The following is an 18016-nucleotide window of genomic DNA, read 5'->3' as shown; positions in this document are numbered from 1 at the left end:
GTATAAGGACACTACGGGCAATTTCGCATGGCCAATCCACCTAACCCGCACATCTTTGGACTGTGGGAGGAAACCGGAGCACCCGGAGGAAACCCACGCACACAGGGGGAGGACGTGCAGACTCCACACAGACAGTGACCCAGCCAGGAATCGAACCTGGGACCCTGGAGCTGTGAATATTAGCAGAGATGTGGAAGCAAATTATCCATTCGGTGTCTCAATCAGGGCAAGAACTATCTGCAGAGGTAGTAGGGAGAGAAGATTTGAAATCATGTATAAGTTGTATAAATGCAAAAATAAAAATGAGCATTCACTAGTCTTTGTTTCAGTTATACTTCGGGTCATTTATGTTTGACAATGTCTTTGTGTTCCGTGTCCATGGCCATTCCTGTGAGCTCGCTTTGTCTGCTCAATATCAAAGCAAAAGACCACCCTTGTCACTGTACTCCAGTTGACAAGAATATATTCTTGTGAGCTTCTAGTTTGGGATCTCTATGTACCATAGCCTACAGTAACAGGAACTGGCCACACTACAAGTAGTGAGAGACAAACTCAAACAAAAAATGACTCTTTTTCACCACAGTTGCCCCAACAGAGAAGGGCTTGTTTTGTTGATTCGCCCATTAAATTCAAAATGAGCTATTTAGATTGTGTTATTTTAGTGAATATTTGACCAGTGTAAGAGTAGAATACAATCCAGAGCATAGACACGTTATGGATCAGATTGTTCTGTGATCACCTGATATGTCATTGAAAAGATTAATTTTAATTTGTTTTCTCTGTTTTCTCTACAGTTACTGACTTTAGTGTCAGCGCACTAACAACAAATGACACCAGAGAAGCAAGAGAACCAAATGTCCGCAAAATTTCAGGGTTAGAGCGAAGTCAGGAGAAGAGTCAAGAGGGCTCCAAAGACCAAGTGCTTCTGCCTCCTGTGGCTAAAGAGCCAGTTGCTCAGGCTCAGACCCCATCCCAGCCCCAACCCCAACCCCAGTCTGAATCCCAGCCAAAACTCTGCTCTCCAATTCCTGCGCAGACCCAGATTACACAACATTTGCCCCAATCACAGCCAAAGGCTCTACCACAACCCCGGGGCCAAGCACAACCACAGTCTTTATTTCCATCACAACACCTAATTCCATCTCAACCCCAACCTGTACCTATACCCCAAACTGTACCTCTACCCCAGCCGCCGCCTCAGCCCATATCTCAGATCCAAGCCCAAGTCCGGGCTCAAACTCCTCAGCACCAGCCTCATCCTCAGCCTCAACCCAGGCCATCTTCTCCTGCACAGCCAATTGTTCAAAGCCAGCTTCCATCTCGGCCGACATCTAGGAGCCTCCCACAATCTCTGTCTGTGTACAGCAGCAGCCTAAGTCTAAACAGCATAAGGTGAGCAGCTAAGATTATTTACAGCTCGTCATATGTATTTGCAAAGTAGTAAAATACCTGCAAAAACATCTACTTAACCAAGCATATGTATCGATTTCTAACTTGGACCCACTTTATAGTTGCGTCCTTATAAGTGAATGCATGAACTACAACTGTAAGCCTTGTTTAAAATGACAGGAGGCCCAACAGCCACAGACCATCACCACAGGTGATCGTGCCCAGCATAAATGTATACAGCACAAATGTGAGCAAAAAGAGTGTGATTTCAAATTTAAATTAAATGTGTATGATAATTTGATGGATACACTTGAGTGAAACTGTTGGTTTATTAGATGACATTAGATGTTCTACATGAGCAGTTTTTTCCCCCGCAATTATGCCTGCTCTTCTCCTGACCCATGGAACATGGTTTCAAGAGACCAATCTGTATTTTACTTATCATCTGACTGATATCGGTGAAAGGCATTACATTCAAGCCTGATCTTTTTTTTATTTTTAAAATTTTTTTTTAAATTTAGAGTACCCAATTATTTTTTCCAATTAAGGGGCAATTTAGCGTGGCCAATCCACCTACTCTGCACATTTTTGGGTTGTGGGGGCGAAACCCACGCAGACACGGGGAGAATGTGCAAACTCCACACGGACAGTGACCCAGAGCCAGGATCGAACCTGGGACCTCAGCGCCATGAGGCAGCTGTGCTAACCACTAGGCCACCGTGCAGCCCCCCCAAGCCTGATCTTAACATCTATACACTTTCCAGCAGGTACAACTGGCTATCAATCAGGAGTGGGAAATCTGGTTGAGATGGATAAGTTGCCAGACATTGTTGATTTGAACTTGGGATCCCCCTAAATCTCCAGTTGGTTTTATACCTTTCAGTCTGCACAGACGTGGCCATATGCTTCATAAAACACTTGAGTTCTGGCAACCACTCCCCTTGAACTGCAACATTGCACTTAGAATTCCATTGTTAATTCATATATTCTGCACAATTATTTTAATGTACATGATTCACAGTAATAGGGAAGGGAGAGATAATCGTCCATCCCTTATTATCTCCAAGAACTGCAGACATTCATAAAAGGGCAGGATCAACAAATGGTAAATGAGATTGCATGTGTTGAAAATACTATTAAGTGCCTGAATTAAGTACAGATTGTTTATGAAGCTTGTATATGAATCTTGTTGTGCTTTTTGTTTCTCCACCCCCCCCCTCTCTCTCAGCAGCAGCAGAAGCAGCACTCCCGTCAAACCTCAAGCTCCTCCAGCACACATTTCTCATCACCCTTCCACTCCAAATTTCTCTTTGGCCCTAGCTGCCCATAATACTTCACACACCTTTACGCCTAGTCTGCAGCCTGCAAACCATTCGCATCACCCCACGATGTTTGCCCCCCATTCGGCTCTGCCACCACCTCCTCCACTGACGTCAAGTGCACTTCAGGTTTCAGGACACCCTGCTGGTGCGGGATATTCAGGTGAGTGATGAGCTTCCCAGCAAACCCGTTTCAATTAAACTGATCGATTAAAAACAGGAATGTTATTCCATATATATCTCTCCGTTCTATCTATGCCATCCCTGTCCTCGCCATTCACGAACTTTAAAATAGAGGAACGCAGAGGTGGATATCCAGTCGATTATTAGCTCCTTGAATCTCTTGCATAGCTCAGATGTAGTTACAGTACAATAGTTAAAAATTGTAAAATCACCAGAGTCCCAGATGACCAGAGGCTGCTTTCCCCTTTGAGGGGGGGAGAGCTGACTGGTGGTGATTTAATCTAAAGATCACCACACCAACGGCGAGGGGCAAGGTTGCGAAGGCGAGGCCTTCATGAATAACCTCAGCTGGTACGAGGATTGAACCTGCCTAGCCCTGCATCTCAAACATGCTGTACACCCAACTGATTTAAACCCAGTCATATCCTTACTGTATAATTTTGCCACGTTGTCAAAGAGTACGTATATATCTCCAGCTAATCCACTGACTTTGTGAATCTCACTATTTTCTCAAGGCTGATTGTTTTAATTTCTTCTGCAGTTGGTCCAAATAAATTAGGGGCTAAGTTGTATTGACCAGTCATTTTTTTAAAATATAAATTTCGAGTACCCAATAAATTTTTTCCAATTAAGGGGCAATTTAGCGTGTTCAATCCATTACTTTGCACATCTTTGGGTTGTGGGGGCGAATCCTACGCAAACATAGGGAGAATGCGCAAACTCCACACGGACAGTGACCCAGTGCTGGGATCGAACCTGGGACCTCGGCGCCGTGAGACTGCAGTGTATTGACCAGTCATAAGACTTGCACACAGTTGCAAGTGTGAGAATGTATCTTTGAAAGGTTTCAGAGATAGTGGGCGCGATTCTCCGCTCCCCACGCCGCGTGGGAGAATCGCGGGAGGGCCTCCTGACAAATTTCACGCCCCCCGCGATTCTCCCCCCCCCAGTTTTTCAAGGCGACCGGCGATTCTCCGACTCGGATGAGCCGAGCCGCCGGCCGTTCGCGACCGTTTCACGACGGCGGCAACCACACCTGGTCGCTGCCGTTGTAAAACGGGTGTGGAGATGCCCGTTTGGGGCTTGTAGGGGGCCTGGTGGGGAATGGGCACCACGACTGTGCTCGGGAGGGGAGAGGCCCGCGATCGGTGCCCACCGATCGTCGGGCCAGCGTCTCAATCAGACGCACTATTTCCCCTCCGCCGTCCCGCAAGATCAAGCCTCCATGTCTTGCGGGGCGGCTGAGGGGAAAGACGGCCACCGCGCATGCGCGGGTTCGAGCTGTCAGCGTCGTGACGTCAGCTGGGCATGCGCGGGTTGGAGCCGGCCAACCTGCGCATGGGCGGCTGACGTCACTAGGCGCGCCGGCCGCGTCATTCTCGGCGCGACGCCTCCGCGGCCGAGAGTTACGGAGCGTCGCTCCTAGCCCCGCCGGGAGGGGATAATAGGGGGCGAGGAGCGGCCTCCGAGGCCGTCGTGAAACTCGGCCGAGTTCACGACGGCCCTCCTGATTTTTCCCGGGAGCGGAGAATTCCGCCCAGTGTTTGTGAAAGAAATTATGCAAGTCGATGTCCGTTACCCTTTCAGACGATCTTTAATGTTTGCAGTGTATCCCAACTAACTTCCACAACAACATCTTGCCTCAGTTGGTGCACAACCCTAAACTTTTAGAGTGTTGAACACATCAGCGCATCAACCTTGCTGATCGTTGTCCCAGTTATTACGTAGTATGTTTTAAGGTTGATGGAAAAGGCAATGCAGAAGCAGGCATCTTGTTGCTGCCAAGATGAAACAGCCTGGAGACACTCCTTAAATGTTTGCTTGGACCTTCCTTCAAATTGCAGCAGGGTATTGCAGTGGTACACTATAATAAATATAAAAATGCAATGTTTCAGGCCCCAATTAGTGATAATTTAGAGTGCTCATTTGCATTTTTCTAGCAGCAGAGTGCCCTCCACTGCCTGAGGCACTCTGGGCAACCAATGTAGTCAAAGGTTCCATCCCTCAATGAGGCAACTATGGCCCAAACGGTGCCAATGGAAAGATTTTCCTCTGATCGAATGGGCCTGGTTGCATTACCCTTCACAAGTGTTTCATTATTTTTATGCCTCTTAAGGGTGCCTCTATTTTGAACAGCTTTCGAGGTTTCTTACCTACTGCTGTAGTTCCCACTTCCTTAAATGGGGCTGCCGATGCTGTGGAGTTTCTGGCACTGTGATTGATCCAACAGCCTCGAGAGCCCACCAAATGACCTTAATTAAACCCCCATTTAGACCTGAAGGTGAGGTACCGAAACCCCTGGGAAAACTGATCCTTTGTGTTCAACTTCCAGCGAAGACACCCGTTTAACAGCCCCTTTTATTTTATTATCAATGCCTGGGTTCCAAGGAGGTATTTGAATTTGATTATCCTTAACCGTCAATGCGGATGAGAGGTACTGCCTGATCCTGCTACCCCATTTGGGATAACAATAGGCCCACTGCACCGATTTTGTCATGCCCAGTGTTGGATCATGTTGAACCAGCCATAACTGAGACCTCTTTGGGGAGACGGTGGCATTGAGGTATTCTATGACACTAAGGGGCAATTTAGTATGGCCAATTCACAGAACCTGCACATCTTTGGAATGTGGGAGGAAACCGGGGAACCCGAAGGAAACCCTCGCAGACACGGGGAAAACATAAAGCTCCACGCAGACAGTTACCCCCCCCCCGGCCCCCCGCTACAAGGCTGAAAACGGGCCCTGGTGCTGTGAGGGAGCAGTGTTACCGTGCTGCCCACTACTTATTAAGAAAGGTGACAAGATACCTGGTCAAAGAGGTGGTTTTACAAAGGACTGTAAAGGAGAGTATGGAAATTCTTACAGGGATTGAAGTTAATGGCTTTGTCTTTCAATCTCGCACAGAAAGAAATTATGCTTAATCCAAGACTATGTTGAACGAGTACATAGAACAGTACAGCACAGAACAGGCCCTTCGGCCCTCAATGTTGTGCCGAGCCATGATCACCCTACTCAAACCTACGTATCCACCCTATACCCGTAACCCAACAACCTTAACCTTACTTTTTTATTAGGACACTACGGGCAATTTAGCATGGCCAATCCACCTAACCCGCACATCTTTGGACTGTGGGAGGAAACCGGAGCACCCGGAGGAAACCCACGCACACAGGGGGAGGACGTGCAGACTCCACACAGACAGTGACCCAGCCGGGAATCGAACCTGGGACCCTGGAGCTGTGAAGCATTTATGCTAACCACCATGCTACCCTGCTGCCCCACTACTGTCAGAGTAGTTTAGCATTGCAGAGGCATTGGAAAGACGAAGAAATTCAACTGAACGTTAGTTTGTTTAAAAGTGGAAGTGAATGATATTGTCAAGAGCCAGTATGTGTATAATTGAAGAGATGGGCCAGGAATAGATTTTCGGAGAACTTTAGAGTTAACAATGCACACGTGACAAGTGCTGGAGATACTCTATGATGAGCTTGAATCAGTAAGAGTGGAATCTGGTTGGGGCTGTACCATTGTGTTGAACTATGGAGGCCAGGTATAGGAGGAGGATTGCATGTCAGAGGTTGCAGAAAGGGCACACCATGGCCACATTCGCAGAGGATGTTATTCCCAACTTTGGTTCGTGCCATTTCGGTGCTGTGGCAGGAGAGATTGAAGAAATTCAGACATGAAGTTTCAGTAAATGCGGGCAGCGATTTAGTTGGCAATAGGTTGTGCAAGAACTTTGGAGAGGAAAGGGAGTTTGAGATGGAGCGGAGTTTTTTTTATAAATGTTTTTTATTGGGTTTTTGAACAAAGTATATTTACCATTATGTACACAGAATAAGACATATATATATATATATATAGAAGAGAAGAGCACACACAGACATACCACAAAAAGAACAAACAGAAAATACCAGCTCAACAGCAGCAACACTGTACAATTGGATATATTATTTTTGACACATAATTATGCATCTGTTTGTGGGGGGGGGGGGGGGGGGGGGGGGGGAGGAAACTGGGGAGGTAGATATACATTTGGGTGCTGGAGAAACAATTACAGGGGGCAATACGCGACTGGGTCTGGTGCTGGTGTTGTCACTTGCTTCTCCCGGATGGATTTCGCTGCAGTTGTCGTCTCGCATTCACCTCCACTTCAGCCATTCGTTCCATCTTTGGCCTAGATTTTCCTTGTTCTCTGTCCTTGTAGATGCCAAGTTTATTTCCGTTTCCCGTGCCTTCCCTCTGGCTATCATTCCCCTACCTCCCCCCCACCTCTCTGGATCCCTTCTATTGTTCCCTGTCTCCTCATAGGCAGTTGGTCTAGATAGGACATGTGATCGGCGCAGGCATGTAGGGCCGAATGGCCTGTTTGTGTGCTGTGTTCTTTGTTCTTCTTTACAAGGTAATGTTGTTTATTAATTGTGGCTGTTTGAGTGACTTGCAGCTCATCCGATGGCTTTCAATGGAATTCTCTGTCGGCACTCAGCTTCTTGCTGGTTTTAAAAAGAGACAACAAAAATGGTTCCCTCATCATGTGATTTCCACAAGTCCTTTTGCGAAACAAAGGGTGGTGTTGATTCTAGTAATTCTGCGTTGTCATTTAATACCTTGAGATTCATTCAGTCTAGTTTGGATGAAGGAAACCATCATAGGACAGTGGGAGGTTGAGAGGATCCATTCGCATTTACACACGATTGGGCACGATTTAGCAGCCTCGTCACGCCCGACTTGGTATTGGGACGAGGTCATTGAATCTCGCGAGAGGCCTCTTGCGAGATTTATGATGCTTGACGCCTTGCGAGATTTAACAAAATCTCATAAGACATTGCGATCTGGATCTCGCCTCACTGGATCTGATCCACATGTGCATATTTAAATGGGTTATCAGGCTTTTTCCGTTGAATCAAGCCCATTGAGTTTTGGTGTCCCTATTTGTGCAGGGTTAAATGGAAAGTCAAGTTGGCTGGAATTATATAGTCCTTTTGTGTTGGTCCATCCTTACACAAAGGGATGTGTGAATTCCCCGGATGGCTGTGAATGTCCATATTTAATTAGGTTTTCGCTTGAAACATATTTGGAAGCCCAAACTGCCAAAGATCACATCATTTGCATCAACCATTTTAATAGTCTGTGTGTGTCCAGCCTCTAAAAATACTGACTGAAGATTCATAAAATGATAAGCTGACGCCAGAAGTAAGCTTAGATTGTGCTGTGAAGAATACAGGAAACAAAGGCTGGTGATCTTTTAATGCCTTAAATAGTTAACTGTCATTGTAGACGTGGATTCTGTCAATAGTTTGTCAAGTGATATGCCAAAATATCTTTCCTGTTGAAGATATGGTGAAAGGTAACCTTTGGGCAACATCAGGGTGTTGCATGTGTGGCCTGAATCTTTCTGTTGAGCACTAATCCAGGTCTAGCTTTGAAGAAGCTCATGATCTGTTTATCTCTGCAACAGTTTCATCCAGGATTGCAGCATCACGCCATTTTGTGATTCTTCAGCTTGGTGATAATTGCTAAAAATGGAATCTGAGGTGTAATAGCTCCATCTGCATTTTCAATTATTTCATTATTCTGAACCTTTGTAGCCCTATTTTCTTTTGCAGGTGAAATAGTATCTTGTGCAGATGCATACTAACAGACTTGTCAGTCTGCAGTTGGAACTGCACGTCTCCTTGTCTATTTATCATTATTTGCCAGATTCATTGCGAGTGAAGAACTTGCCAACCGCTAGAAGAGATGTCTTTGTACCAGTTGGAAATAACTGCATTTTCTTTTTTTCATTCATGGGATGTGAACATCGCTGGCAAGGCCAACATTTATTTCCCATCCTTAATTGCCCTCAAGAAGGTAATGATGAGTCACCTTCTTGAACCACTGCTGTCCACATGGTGTAGATAGTTCATGGATTTTGGCCCAGTGACAGGTCAGGGTAGTGTGTCACTGGAGGAGAATTTGCATGTGTTAATGTTCCCATGTGTCTGCTGTGCTTGTCCCTCCAGGTGGTAAAGGCCACATGTTTGCTGTCAAAAGAGTCTTGGCAAGTAAGTCATTGCTGCCGCTCTATGCTTGTGACGGAGAGAATGAATGTTCAAGCTGATCTGTTTTGTCCTGGATGGTGTTGAATTTCTCAAGTGTTGATAGAGCTGTCCTACAAGGCGCAAGTCAGGAGTGTAATGGAATACTCTCTACTTGTCTGGATGAGTGCAGCTCCATCAACACTTGAGAAGCTTGACCCCATCCAGAGCAAAACAGCCAGCTTGATTGCTGCCCCTTCCACAAACATTCACTCCCTCCACACCGAGGCACAGTTGCAACTGTGTGTACCATCTACAAGATGCACTGCTGGAACTCATCAAAGTTCCTTTGGCAGCATCTTCCAAACCCATGACCGCTCCCATCTAGAAGGACAAGAGCAGCAGATACCTGGGAACCCCACCACCTGGAGGCTCCCTACAAGTCACTCACCACCCTGACTTGGAAACATATCACCGTTCCTTCACTGTCGCAGGGTCAAAATGCTGAAATTCCCTCCCTAATAGCACTGTGGGTGCTACACCTTGGGGACTGCAGTGCTTCCAGAAAGGAAGCTCAGCTAGGGATGAGCAATAAATTCTGGTCTAGCCAGCGATGCCCACATCCCATAAATGAATTCATTTTTAAAAAGAATCTAATTTTAACCTCACCCAGCCAGCTAGGATGGGTTGGAATTAGTTGGCACATATTTTACATCTTGGTCACTGTATGGCGAGCCTGTTTTTACATTCCTCACTGCAATGGCAAAACATGTACACAGGGTTTTGCCATTTTTAAATGTTTGCATCTTATCCCCTGTTATAACTGTTTAGATTGGAAGTTTCTTTTCGAAAGGTGGGCCGGAATTCTCCAGCCGTAGGTATTCTCTTTTCCCGCCGGCAGCGTATCCCCACCCATGCGATTCCCAATGGCATGGGATGGCTTTATTGATAAATCCCATTGGCAAGCGACGGGAAGAGAGATTCCCACCGCCAGCGAATGGCATGCAGCCGACAAATATGCGGCTGGGGGATCGGAGAATCCCGCCCATTATCACAATAAATGTTCCAGAAAATAATGATCGAGGTCAAGAAGTGCAAGCCATATGAAGTATTTGTAAATGTACGCATAGAATATATAAGTATTTTTTACTTTGTGATAGCTGATGTTGTATGTCATACATATGTACAATTATGCATTATTTGTGGAAGTTCCAACATTTTATTAGCGTGTTGCTGAATCTCATCACTACAAAAGCTAAACTGAATTGCAATGTATGGAGTATCTGTGTAATATATTGTGTCATTTGAGCATTACGAAGCTCCTCACAATGTTTATCTGTCTCTCACAGAACAAGAACTCCTACGCCAAGAGCTGAACACCCGATTTCTGGCATCTCAAAGCGCTGACCGAGGGGCCTCGCTGGGGCCACCACCCTACATGCGGGCTGAGTTCCACCAGCACCAACACCAGCATACCCATCAACACACTCATCAGCATACCTTTGCGCCGTTTCCGCATACCATCCCACCAACAGCCATCATGCCAACTCCTGCACCACCCATGGTGCGTACACAAGGCAGAAATGTGAGGATAAGTAGAGCACAGAAACTCTATTCCCCTTATATCACTTGTATTGTACTGGGCCTTCTGGGCTGCCGTAACTATTTATTGTCAGGAGATTCAAAACTGTTTGTACCAACCATTTTGCATGCAGTTATTAGTCAACCTGGATAATTGAGTCAGAAATACCATGTTTTCTTCATGCTAATTAGAGCAATTTATAATGAGAGTTTCATTCCCGGCTTTCCTTAAATATTTATGTTATTGTGAATTTAAGACCGGGGTAATTGTCTGACTGTGCATCTGGCAGGGAGCCTCAGCTATTCCTGGTCCATATTTGAAATTTAGACATGCATTGCTAACAATTTTCTGAACATTGGTTTCAAATGTTGGAAAAATCAGAGAGCCATATTTCCAGTGTGTGCTTCTGGGGGCTGGGAATCACTAAAAGAAGCAGATGTCATCAGAAATTTCTGAGCTGCAGGCCAGAAACCATTTATGCCCCAAACAAGAAACCTGAATGGATGATGACAGTGCAAACATGTTTTGTGCAGCTTCAGCAACACATCCTCCGTTTTGTAAAATGTCTTTCGTGCCTTGAAATAGCATCTTTGCTGTAGTGGCAGATGCTCACTGCCATAAACTGTCACCATTGTTTGCACCTTGAGCTTCTCTGCAAGGTAGCGCAGAGATTTTGTATGTAAAATGCCGTGATTTCTCTGCACTGGGGAGGAATTGTGAAGTGACTTGGTTCTGGACTTGAAAAGGTGAGAATGACCATGTGAGATAGCTTCAACTCGAGCTTCACAAGAAACCAGTTCAGGATTTGATTTCAAGTGACACTCACACTTGCCTTCTGTGGTGCATGTGAATTCTGTCATGGGGGTGAATTGGGGAGGTGGGGGGGGGTGTGCAGAGGGATTTCACAAAGCATTGGCCCTGATCACAAAGTGAGTTGTGTGGTTGATGGTCTTACCCAACTAACTGAAAGGGACTGAACAATTCGAAGCACCGATCGAACAAGGGAGACAGTAGTGTAAATTTAAAATGAAGAACTCTTGAGTCACTCTTACTTTGAGAATCTTATGCTTGAGGTTATTTTTCGCATTCTGACTTTTTCTGTGACTGATTAAGGCTAGTTCTCCGCCAAGCCAGATGACCTGGTGAAGTGACTTAGCTCAGGAGGCATGATGCCTGGAACCGGAGAAAGCTCACCTCTGGGCAAGCAGAGGAATGCATAGATGGAAACTTTAAGTTTTGAAGTGCAAAAAAGACAGGCACGAGGGATAAAATGAGGCTCAGATAATATATGACCATGATGGCTCTCCTTGCCCCATTTCTCTTTACTGTTTGCTACCATGCACCCTGAAGGCAGCACTGCAGATGAAAGTTGAGCCCATAATTTCTTAACTAGAGAGTTGGCTCAGTTGGTTACACTGGAATGTTTGATTCAGAGTGATGTGTATTCAAACCTCACTGCAGGATTGAGTATGTAATCTAGACTGCAGTATGGAGGGAATGTTCCATTTTGGGGGGCCATACCATCTTTCAAATAGTGGGCTGGTTTAGCTCAGTGGGCTAGACAGCTGGTTTGTGATGCACAACAAGGCCAGCAGCGCGGGTTCAATTCCCATACCAGCTGAGAATTCTGAAATCTCCCTCCCTGCCCGAACAGGCGCCGGAATGTGGTGACAGGGGCTTTTCACAGTAACGTCATTGCAGTGTTATTGCAAGCCTACTTGTGTCAATAAAAAGATTATTTATTTTTAGTGAATTAACCTGAAACTTTAGATGCCCATTCATAAAAGACGGAACTCTCCCGTTGCCCTGGCCACCATTTTGCTGCCAGCCAATACCGTCTAAATCAGATTAACTGGTCGGCTACCCCAATACCAGACCTTTGCTTTGTGCAGATTGGCTGCGATAATGGCCTACAAAACAGCAGTGGCTGCACTTCAGTAGTAAGTAATTGGGCTTGAAGTACTTTGAGGCATCCTGGAGATGTGATATGATGCCATATAAATGCAAATGTGTTCATTCCTAAAACAAAAATGAGATCCATGGCAACATTTGCAGATGTATTTGGTTCAGGGCCTTCATTGTAACTAGGGTCACATCCAATTCATTTTAAACTTTAGCCAATTTTTAATAGTTTTATGCCTCTAGATGCTCATCATGGGTGGTTTTACAAATTCAGGAACAGCAGTAGGGCTACCTCTCACAGAGACTTGATCCAAATAGTTTAATTACCATTATATACGTTACTAATTTTTCCCTTCATAGTGTAGAACATTTATATTTATTACCATATGGAATGTGTCCCTTTCAGTTAAGACTAACGGGTGCATTGTTAAAAGGGCAAAAAAAATTGAACGTCTAAAAATTGACTTGTTTATTGTGAAGTGACAGAAATGTAAACATATTGGAATCCACTAAAACGTGTAGGTTATATTGGTCACTGTTTATTTGGAGCTCTGTTTTTTTTTTAAACAACCCACACTGAACTCATTGAGAAGGTCAGCGACATGTGGCCAGTCAATTTGGGACAGAGGACGAAAAAGAATGCGGTCTCTTTAAGAAAACAGTTTTGAACTTGAAATCCTAAACGTTTGTGTGGAAGTCAAATTCCTGTCAGATTTGACATCTTTATGCAGCATTACCATGTTAACTCCTTGATTGCAGGATAATCTCCTGGCTTTGAACAAGTCAGTGTGATCTTCTGCATGGTACCTTGAAACTGCAAATAGGTTGGTCCAAATGTTGTTACTGATTATTTTTACACTGTCGTTTTCTAATATGCAAATTCCTTAGGTTTTCTTCTTCGGTTCAGCCAGCTCACGAATAGAATCTTGTCACACATGCACACGATATTCTGTTAAAAACAAACTGTGCTTGAAATGGTGGAGCATCATACTGTCCGTGGGAGTGGTGGGACCTGGGTTTGCACCCCATGCCATGAACAATTTCTCTGTCTCTCACCATTGAGGAGGAGAGAGAGAGGGACAAAGAATGCCAAGCACATTCCTTGAGGGAGAGAAAGCGATAAGAGCGTGTTATCTTCAATGAAAGAGGTTTGCCAGATTGGGATGAGGAAATCATGAGTTGGAGATGGAAAGAAGGGCAAGAAACAATTCCACCCATTCCTTCCAAAATAAATCCTGTAGCCTTGATTTTCTGCTATTGTGCTCACCAGCCAGTGATTTTCTGCTCACTACAGTAAATAGACAGAGAGCTGTACACAGGCAAGCCCAGAAGCAAGACCCCACACTGCATAACAATGAGACCCTTGAAAGAATGTTGTATTTTATCTTTTTAACAGAATGTCGCTGTAAGATCTTATGAAATACAACATTTCCTCAGTCCATACTATGGATCTGGCTTAAATGTATAAGCCAAGAACATCAATCTGATTTATTTTATTATATGTAGATTATCATATCTGACACTTATCGCTCCCGTTCAGTGTGACAGATTGTTTTTAAACAGGACAACTTGAGTAGCCATGGCAAGGAGAACATATCTGTGTTGACAGACCATAACTTGTTTTACATGCTTTGATTCCTTTGCAGTTTGACAAATACCCAACAAAAGTTGATCCTTTCTACCGACACAGTGTGAGTGAACTCACCATTACACCAAGCTTGCTCCAGCCATAGACAACCCTTGAAGCACTGTGTTAATTCAAGCATAAGTGTGATAACCTGAGCTGTACAGTTAATGAATGAACACCCCAAAATCTAAAAGAGAACAGACTATTAGCGGGCTATTTTTTTAATAGTAATAGCCTGTGTGCATATACTTAATACTCCCAGTGTAGCGTAAATGTGCCAAAGGTAGATTGGAAGTTGGCATAAATGCACTGCTTCCACTTAAGTTACAGCATGAATTACAAGCACTGAGACCAACCAGGTGAACAAAACACTAGTTTCTGGTGAGGTAAAATACTCATTATACCTGTACTGATCTTGTCCCTCTTGTACTTTTGGCCTTTTAGCATTTATCGCAATTGTTGTTGATTGAGAGGATGTTAAGGGAAAAGCTTGTGCTTGGTGAAACCTGTGTGAAAATTACTGCTGAACCCTATATTTAGTTGATTATTTTGTACTTTCACCCATTCCCTCAGGCCTAATGTCACATGGCACAGCCTGTCTGAGGCTATGGAGAACAGACATGCTGCCAGGTATCTGGTGGTGGCTCTCTATGCTGGGCCATAAGGGGGAGTGAGAGACAGCTGTTGCTGTGGCAGAGATGGGATAGAGTGGTGGGAGGAGAGGGGAATGCTGTCTGATTTTATTTAGCTTTTCCGTCTTCCTCTCCTTTCTTACCGGAAGGCATCCAACTCAGTTCTGACCCAAAACCTAAAGCACGTAACTTGCGTTCTGCATCTCCTCCAGTTGTGTTATTAAGCCATTTCTATTTATAGTTACTTTTCCAGCTTATTTCACCAATAAAACCATCAGATTTTCAGAGCTACTTGCTGAAACTGATCATTACTCTGCCCTCCGATTCAAGTGTTCTTGCTGAATGATGAATCAGTATATTATGTAAAGCCACAAACCCTGCAGCTTGGCCTTTTATTTCATCTGTCATCAAAATTTCCTCTTGGGTCTTGGGTCGCTCATGAGTCAGAAGTTGCTGGAGTCAAATAAACATTTAGACGAAGACTCCAAGCTTAGATTATAATCTTTATCTACCGCGATTGTTTAACTCTTTGTTTACTAGCTAAGTCAGGATGTGAACTTCTGGTCAACTAGTTGGAGATTTCAGTGTACGCACAGAAAAATAAACCCTAATTTTAAAACAATCCTATTAAATATTACAGATATTCATTTTCTATTACTAATATGATATAAGGGCAGCACGGTAGCATAGTGGTTAGCACAGTTGCTTCACTGCTCCAGGGTCCCAGGTTCGATTCCCGGCTTGGGTCACTGCCTGCACATTCTACCCGTGTGTGCGTGGGTTTCCTCCGGGTCCTTCGGTTTCCTCCCACAGTCCAAGGATGTTCAGGTTAGGTGGATTGGCCAGGATAAATTGCCCTTAGTGTGTCCAAAAAGATTAGGTGGGGTTACTGGGTTATGAGGATAGGGTAGACGCGGGCTTAAGTAGGGTGCTGTTTCCAAGGGCTGGTGCAGACTCAATGGGCTGAATGGCCCCCTTCTGCACTATAAATTCTACAATTCTATGATAAGATTTTAAATAACCCAACTGTCTAGTAACTCTGCTTCTTTGGTGACTCAGTTGTAAATGCTCAGTTTGGCTCAGTCTCGGGGTGGGTTCCTGTTTCGATCTCCAGCTGATGGCCTTTGCTGGAAATTCTTATGTCATCAGCTGGTTAGAGCATCAGGCTTGGCTCCACTGTCGTGTAATAGGATTGGCTCAAAAAAGACAATTTTTCTACTTTTTTTAATAAATATTTTTATTGAAGGCACTTTTCATATTTACACAAGGCAAACCTCGGCAACAAGTAGCAAAACTAACAATCCATCCTCCCACCTCTTCCCCCCCCCCCCCCCCACCCTCCAACCTTGCACCTCCCCGTCACCGACCACTGTTCTCTCATGCACCTTCTGCAGCGCTGCAATGATGTAACCTCAACTGCTGCAGTCTGCCATCCAGTTCCTAAGTTGTTTTTTTGCACGGCAGCTTTAAGTCACGAGTATCCCTTTACAACCTGCTCCCTTGCTTGGTGTGTTTTGCAAAGGAGCTGACCTCACCTCCACTGTCTGCAGAATCCATATTTCAGCACTGCTCCTGTTCCTTCTGCACTGTGGTCATTCTATGGGTCTCAATGCCAGTCGCATGCCATCAGCCAGAGACACTAATTGAAATTAATTAATAGTGACTAATTAATAGTGACTAAAAGCAGATTCAAGATGGAGCTGTTTCAAGTCAGGGCCAACAGCAAGTATCGTTTTAATGAAGCACTGGAAACAGACCAAAATGAAAAAAAATATTTGCCCAAAATGTTTCCAACTTAATTTTTGAAGATCAGTTTAGTGACCTAAAAATTGAATATGAGAGAAAACAAAAAAAAAATCAACTGAAGCCATATGATAATCTAATAAAATTGACAAATTAACATTCTGTAGTCCTTCAGGATCTCAATTATTGAATTGGCAAAGTAGGCCAACATTTTCCATGCACATTGATCTAAGTAAACGTATGCTTCATTTGGATGATAGAAAACTTTTATACAACAAAAATGCCGAAGTTCTCTTGGGGATAAGTGCACCACCTAAACTAAACAGACCAGGAAGATCCCAAGTCTCATCCCCAGTTGCTGCTATTTTTGCCTTTGGATCTCTGTGATCAGGCCATGAGGAGGAGTGGAGGGGGAGTGGAGGAAAATAGGTTAAGGTTCTTGCTAATGATTGTTATTCAATGATTCTGTTGGAAATATTGGGCGCAAGTCAACCACAAAATTTCTGAAGTGTCACTTTGGGCGAGCTTGGTGGTGTGTTTCTCGCCGGCTTTTTGGTGAGATCCACACACTACTATTCAACCACAGTTACTCATTTTTTGGGGCCTTGGGGAGTCTCTTCCCGGTCTAGCTCACACTTAGAAATTTGTTCAACACTGGGAGCTGGACACGTCGGCGAGACTGCCTCCTCTGAGATTGGGCCGCCATTTTGAAAGGGTACCCCCATCTCTTAAGTGAACTTGACGATTCCTCACACACACCCCACCCACGGGCAATGTCACCTCCCACACACATGATCATTATCCCACCCTCCCCCAAGTGAGGACATCCCGCTTTGGAGATGTTGATGCCCCCTCCCCCCTGCCTTTTAAGACCTCCACACTCCCCCTTTAGGCCCCTTCCCCTTTCAGGACCCACACCCTTAACCCCCCCCCCACCCCCCCAAACCTTTATGAGACTCCTTCATACCCACCCATCACCCATACAACCTCCATACACCCCCTCATCCTCCCTTTCTTGGACATAGCCCCCCTTAGGCCCAGAACTGTGGCAGTGCCACGCTGGCACCTGGGCGCCCTGGCACTGCCACTGGTAACCCTGAGTGCCACATGGGCACATTAACAGTGGCAGGTTGGCGGTGCCCAGGTGCCAGAGGAAGAGTCAAGGGGCCACCCTGCCCAGTCCTCGACCACCCAGGGGTCTCAAAGTGACTGGGAAACCCCCCAGGTGCCGTTACACCTGGCTCACGTTTGTGTGAACCAGAACTAAACGATGTCTAGTCCAGGCCTTGCTTGGGAGTGCATTAGTTCCCGGGTGCCGGGTGAATCCACTCAGTCACATTCAAATTCGCAAATGGCTCATTTAAATCTGAATATCTGGATCTCGTCCTGTGAGGTCTCACGAGGTTTGGATGAATCTCGCGAATCATCTCAACAGTCACGAATCTCACAAGAGGCCTTTTTAAAATTCATTTACGGGATGTGGGTGTCGCTGGTTAGGCCAGCATTTATTGCCCATCCCTCGTTGCCCTTCAGAAAGTGGTGGTGAGTTGCCTTCTTGAACCGCTGCAGTCCTTGAGGTGTAGGTGCACCAACTGTGCTGTTAGGGAGGGAATTCTAGGAT

At 45.1% G+C, this 18016-nt stretch overlaps 1 protein-coding gene across 9 annotated transcripts in view; it reads left to right on the top strand.

Moving 5' to 3' along the window:
* Positions 1–18016, top strand: part of auts2a (activator of transcription and developmental regulator AUTS2 a) — a 1338783-nt gene that overhangs the window by 1264131 nt on the left and 56636 nt on the right. For 4 of the 9 annotated variants that reach the window (XM_038814053.1, XM_038814060.1, XM_038814059.1 and 1 more), the window contains 4 exons: positions 795–1392; positions 2618–2871; positions 10259–10494; positions 14040–14084. In XM_038814053.1, the coding sequence (XP_038669981.1) occupies positions 795–1392; positions 2618–2871; positions 10259–10494; positions 14040–14084 (1133 nt within the window). The remainder of the gene's footprint in view (positions 1–794; positions 1393–2617; positions 2872–10258; positions 10495–14039; positions 14085–18016) is intronic. The other 5 variants (XM_038814054.1, XM_038814063.1, XM_038814055.1 and 2 more) reach the window with 4 other exon arrangements.

The sequence above is a fragment of the Scyliorhinus canicula genome, chromosome 12, assembly GCF_902713615.1.
Source record: "Scyliorhinus canicula chromosome 12, sScyCan1.1, whole genome shotgun sequence".
In the NCBI taxonomy this organism is placed as follows: Eukaryota; Metazoa; Chordata; class Chondrichthyes; order Carcharhiniformes; family Scyliorhinidae; genus Scyliorhinus; species Scyliorhinus canicula.
This window is presented reverse-complemented; position numbering and strand designations above follow the sequence as displayed.